This window comes from Lithobates pipiens, unplaced genomic scaffold (assembly GCF_037356315.1).
Source record: "Lithobates pipiens isolate NorthernLeopardFrog02 unplaced genomic scaffold, aLitPip1_a1.2 Scaffold_13, whole genome shotgun sequence".
NCBI lineage: Eukaryota > Metazoa > Chordata > Amphibia > Anura > Ranidae > Lithobates > Lithobates pipiens.
In genome coordinates, this window is record NW_027507718.1 from 243,096,130 (window position 1) to 243,102,632 (window position 6,503).

Below are 6,503 nucleotides of genomic sequence, written 5' to 3' on the forward strand. Positions count from 1 at the left end.
TTGGAGATTTTTAAGTATCATAGTTTGTCACCATTCACCTAGGGTGCACAATTTTAAAGCCTTTGTGTACTGGTCCAAATCTTTTTGTGCAGGTTTTTTTTCAGGGGTTGGGCTTGGTCCCTTACTTCCAGTGAATGGAAGTCTTAAAGTATCAGCATACCAAGACATTTTGGACCATTTCATGCTCCCAACTTTGTGGGAACAGTTTGGGGATGGCCCCTTTCTGTTACAACATGAATTGAGCACCAGCACACAAAACAAGGTCCATAAAGACATGGATGAGTGAGTTTGAGGTGGAGGAACTTGACTGGCCCACACATTGAGTCCTGACCTCAACCCGACAGAACACCTATGGGATAAATTAGAGAGGAGACTGCGAGCCAGGCCTTCTCACCTGACCTCACAAATGCGCTTCTGGAAGAATGGTCAAACATTCCCATAGACACACTCCTAAACCTTGTGGACAGCCTTCCCAGAAGAGTTGAAGCTGTTATACCTACAAAGGGTTGGCCAACTCAATATTGAATATTGAACTATATGGTCTAAGACTGGGATGCCACTAAAGTTTGTGTGTAAAGGCAGGGGGGTCCCAATACTTTTGGTAATATAGTGTGTGAATATATTATATATACACATATATATATATAATTTATTTATTACCTGTATGTTCAAGACTTAATATTTCGGCCAACTTGCAGGAATGCTTCTGATATTTTCCCAATGGATGTTTTGTAAATAGACCCCTAAGTGCTAATTTATAAATAAAAGTTTTTTTTTATTTAAACAGTAGAAACAAAAAACATATGCAACAAAAGTACTAAATTTAGAAATCTTTAAAAATGTACTTTAACTTACTACCTTTAGACAACAGTTAGGCAAGACCAATGACTTCTTGGGATTTATTTTTATGTAACAAGGCAGGTAAAACCCACATCTGTGATTTTAGGAACACTGTGACTTAACTTCTATGGGCTATTCATGCTGAATTCTGAATAACACATATAGTTTTCATGCCATAACTTTTTCCCACAACTGTATGAGGATTAAACTAGCAGGGCAGGCAAGTACTAAAGATCCATGCCAGGTGAGTGAGTTTAAATGCAAAAGGTGCAAATTCTCCTACCCACTTTTTAATTTTGCCTAGGACCCTGGCACAGATATCCCAATGACAGCCAGATCTTGGCTATCAATTGGGTGTTCGTGTTCAGTATTTTATTAGAAGTTTTTAAGAAATACAAAAGTTGCTTATTATTTATTTTGTTTGCATTCATTGTATTAAAAAATGCTCCAGTATCTCAATTGTTTTGGGGGGTCCCTTTGACTTTTAGTTACTGCCGGCTGACCGCTTAAAAAATGAAAAAATGTGGAGCCGTGCAGAAAGTTTGTATACTCTTTCTGTGTATATGAGGCTATTGTGAGTGAACTGGTTTACTTAACTAAAACACCCTGGTATAACTGTGTAAGTATGTTAGTGACATAAGATTATAAGCTCCAGAGGCAGTTGTTAATGTGAATTGTATACATTCCACAAAGCACTGCATGATATGTTGGTTAGTATTACATACTGTAAATGGAGAAAAGGAGTGCATGGGAAGATTGACTGGGTGCAATAGATATGTCTAGGGATTTATGACCCTAAAATTTAAGTAGTAAATCTTTGGGGAATGAAGGCAAGGTTACTATTACAGTAATGAACTGTACCCATTTGGAGACAGGTACTGAAATAACCCTTGCTTACAAGACAATGTTTAAATCCATTTGTCAATTAGAGGGCCACATTCCACTTGATAATCTAGGCAGAAAAGTCCAATATAGGAAGAAAAGTTCAACACAGGAAGAAAAGTTTAATTATAGACTTAATTTAGACATTTGGCTGGAAAAGTAGGAGCCAATATGAATCTCAATTTTCAAAATGCAGTGGCAAGCTTTGCTGAATGATAGTGGTGTGGGGGAGACTATCCCTGCCAGGAGAGGACAGTTATTATCACTATAGTAGCAGCTGGTGATGACTGCAAGAGAATCCGGCAGGCTGGTTGTACCCAAGAAGATCAATTGATCAACTTGGTACATTAAGCCTGCCCATTAAGGGTTTGAATCTTGGCCGGGTCCTGCTGAACCAGATTCGAACCATGTATGCCTTTCCTTACTAAAACTGGAGAACTCTGGTGTGGCTGTGCATGGTAGTCAATCAGTTTCCAAATTCAGCTTGTTCAATTAAGCTTTGACATTAAAACCTGGCAGCTGATTAGTTTCTGTGCAGAGCTGCGCAAGATTTTACACTCTTCAATTTTAGTAAATCTCCCACAGACTGTAAGATTTCTCTTGCTAAGCTAAAACTCTACTGCCAGCTATTGTATTTTGACAGCTATCACTATCAGAATACCCAGACCATGCCTGCATCTAACTGTATGAAGCCACTGCTTGGCCAACAATTTTCCATCAGCTCCTTTGATATTTAGACCAGGAGGGCCATGCATGGCTTATTATCAACCCGTTGAAAATGTGCTTTGTTAATGTCAAGTTTTACTGTTATATGATTTAACACAAATGTATCATGGCACACCTCTCCTAAAGTTCAGATAGTTATTGTATCATAACTCACAGCCAACCAGCAATTCCCCAATCTGTCAAAATGCATATGACAGTGTCAGGACACCCTGATTAAATTCTTATTACAATATGACAACTCAAAGGTGTTGATTTACTAAAGGCATATATACTGTGCAAGAACAGCTGCACTCATTTTTCCCAAAGCTTAGTAAATGTGGCAAAGTTTCAATTTGTAAAGAATACCCAATCAGGTGGAAGGAAAATAGAATAAAAAATGCATTTTTGATTGTACATGATTGGGTGATGGAAATCAGCAGAGCTTTACCACATTCACTAGGCTCTGGAGAAAATGAGTGCAACTGCATTTGCAGAGTGCATAGTCTATTTTCCTTTAGGAAATCAACCACGCCGTGAAGTGCAGGAAAAGGAGTCTGAGATACATTCTGGCTTACTGATCACAAGCATCTTTCCCAAGATATTAAGGAAAATGTATACCCACCTCCCCCACTTTAAACGCACAGGACCTCAGTTATCTACCTCTTCTTAAATTTGTTTTTTATATGTGTTCAGTGTAAATTTTCACTGTAACTACTATCATTTATGTTTCTGTTGATTTTTAGACGAACCATGCTTAGGAGATAAGTCCATATTCTGCCAAATGGAGGTACTTGCACGATATTGTTCAATTCCTGGCTACAACAAGCTGTGCTGTGAATCCTGCAGCAAACGCAGCACTCAGTCACCCCTATTCCTCACTGAGGCAGCAGAAACTGAAGATGAAGTTTCTTTTGATCCCAGTGCATCAAGAGCAGGAATGATCCCCCCATCTTTATCATCTGACAACGAAGAAACTGAATCTGAAGCTAGAAGCCTTTTGACTATTCTTTCTTCCATCGAAAATAATGGAGAACTTGGGCTAGTGCCTTCAACAGAGAACCGAGCAAAGACATCGGATCCTGTATTAAGAAGATCACAACTAGCAGCAAGCAAGACTTTTAAACTTGTTGCTGTTCCCCCATCTGGAGCAACTCATAGCAGCAACATCCATGCACATAAATCATCAGGAGCGGCCATGCCGCATGCAGCAGGTACTAACATCAGTTCAACAGGTGCTGTTTCTTCAGTAAAAACCCCGAAGAGAAATGATAAGCCACAAGAGAGAAGACGTTATTTACAGTCATCCTCAATAGAAAGATGAACCTTAATATTTAGGGACTGGAGCAAAAGGACACAATGGTGCTTTCTGCTTTAAAAAAAAGTGCAAAGTGCTGGTTCACTTACTCATTCATCCATTTTCCAACTGTTCTTTGCTTTCATTTTTAACTTGAAATTATTGTAGGAAAAACACCAAAGATTCCCAATAACGATTTGCTGAAGATTCCTGGCCATTGATGGATTAATTCGCTGGCCCATAACCATGAATCAGTTTGGTGTTCTTTTTTCCTTTTGAAACCAGGTGACACTTTTTTCCACCTCTAAAGACAAATTTCTCCAGCTGTTGTGTAGATTTTTGAATGTTGCAAAGTCAGTATTATTTTTCATTTTTTTCTGATTATGTATTGTTTACTGGTTCTGTTTTTTTTTTTTCGGTGCTATTTGCCTGTCAGTACAATCTGCCTTACATTCCACGAGGTGAATCTTTTCCATGAATCCTAATCCAGTGGTTCTATATGACATGTTGATTTGACTAACGTATTCCTCATCATTTTGAAGGGTATTGTAACTGTCACTTACAAACATTCAGGAACATCTCATTGGCAAGATAAAGCATGTCTTTTAAAACCACTTTGCTCACTATTACTGTACAGTTATCCCTATCTGCACTTAGGTGTTGGTTATATTATACTGGAAAAAGAAGAAGGAATAGAACAAAAATACACTCATTATATAATGGAAGTTAATAGATACATCTCCCAATGTTAGAAAACCATTCCATAAATGCAACACCAACTTCTTGTTCATCGTGACCATGCCTAGAAGCACCAAACTAAATGTATGTTTTAGGAAATCTACATTATTTTTCAGTGAGGGCTTCCTTGTTGTGGTCCAAGAATTAGAACTACCCCATCAAAATTGGGAAGGTTGGAAGGTATTTAGTAGAGTCTAATCTACTGACAAGAATATTTTTCATCTTACATTTGGAAGATGCACATGGAACAATAGTTAATGTTGTAAGAGGAACTCAAATGGACAACCTCTTTATTGAGAGGAAGTAAAGAAAGTAGTATAGACTTACTAACAAAATGACAATTTCATTTTTTCTATTGAAAGGAACCATGAGCTCAAAGCAACAAATAACTAACCACCGTTTAGTCATTGCACATCTTTACCATAAAAGGAATCATTATTCCAAATACCAATCAAAGACCAAAGAGAGATATTTATTTCATTATTTTTCTTCTTTTTTTTTTTTTTTGCTAAAACTCACCTCACATTTCACAACCACAATGCTTCTGACTGCAATAATATATTTGCAACATGGTCTCCAAGATCATATTTTTCACCAATTTCACCAGTCTCGCTCTCTCATGTAGCTGTAAAGTACTTGTATATAGAATATAAAAGTGAAGATATTTATTAAAAATTGATTTTCTTGATAGATTTTATTTACTGAATATTTACAATGATAGCATCCACATAGTTTTTCTTGTCTATATTAAAAAGCAGGTAAGCAATTTGCACGACAGTCCTTTGCAAACATAGGTTATAAGCTAAACCAGAAACTACTGCATAAAATATGGCGCTCAAGACCAAGTATTTGATGAATTCTTTTCATGTAAAACCTAACTAGTTTAAAATTTGACAAACAATTTCTATTGAAAAAAATTGTCCGTGATTATGACAAAAACGTTACACATCAATGATGTGTATAATTAGGTTTAGAAATCCATTGTAAAATTTTGAAGATTAAGTAACGCAACGGAACAAAGTCAATATGGAACGTATCTGTAACTAGACCTTAGAACTAAATTGTGAGTTTTTCCATGTAATGTATTGTGCATAAGCTAACCCTAAAGTCTTGACTTGACACCTTCAGAAGCTTTATGTGACATCACTATAAAGTTTATAAGGTGAGAACTATAGACTAGATTTGTACTCAGACAACCCCTGACCACAGACAGACAATTGAGTTTATGACTGCCAAGACAGAAATGTATTATTTTTTTTTTCTTCAAGCCCTATTACTGTCTGGATGTAGATATTCATTATGCTGTATGTCGCTTTTTTTACCATATATTTCTTACAGAGCTCATTTTGTGACCTTTTTTAAGTGTACACTACTGATGCTGTTTGTTATATTGGGGAGCACTTAACAATAAAAAGCTTTAATATAGTGTACTTTGTCTGGCTTGTTTGTATATCCATTATGACTGTTTATTCAATGCCCTTTGTCCAACAGACTTTTCAATGATAATATAATCTTGCAATACCTAAGAGGTTGCTTGGTTTGGATGTCTACACAGACTGTAAGGCTAGCCATACATGGTTCGAATCTCAGCCGGTTCAGCAGGAACTTGCCAAGATTCAAACTGTTAAAGCGGTAGTAAACCCGCACATTTTTTTTTTAAACCTGCAAAGCAAAAGGCATAATGAGCTAGTATGCACCGCATACTAGCTCATTATGAAATACTTACCTTAGAACGAGGCCCCGACATCTGGCCCGATCCACACCGAGGGAGCTGACATGCTCCCTCGGCGTTTCTTCCAGGTATCGCGGCTCCGGCGCTGTGAGTGGCCGGAGCCGCGATATCGTCACTCCCGCGCATGCGCGCGGGAGATTTCAGTCCGGCCGCTCGGCCGCTGCCGGATTTTGACGGCGAGAAACCCCTTGTGTGCATGCGCCGCTGCAGTCAGCGGCGCATACCGAGGGGAATATCTCCTAAACCGTACAGGTTTAGGAGATATTTTTTTTACCTACAGGTAAGCCTTATTATAGGCTTTCCTGTAGGTAA

The 6,503-nt window shown here is 37.9% G+C and overlaps 1 protein-coding gene across 2 annotated transcripts in view; it reads left to right on the forward strand.

Annotated features, from left to right (window-relative positions):
* ADAMTS3 (ADAM metallopeptidase with thrombospondin type 1 motif 3) overlaps positions 1 to 5,885 on the forward strand; it is a 268,741-nt gene extending 262,856 nt beyond the window's left edge. For both annotated transcript variants that reach the window (XM_077476441.1, XM_077476442.1), the window contains exon 22: positions 3,171 to 5,885. In XM_077476441.1, the coding sequence (XP_077332567.1) occupies positions 3,171 to 3,748 (578 nt within the window). In that variant the 3' untranslated portion in view covers positions 3,749 to 5,885. The remainder of the gene's footprint in view (positions 1 to 3,170) is intronic.
* Positions 5,886 to 6,503: the final 618 nt, after the last annotated feature.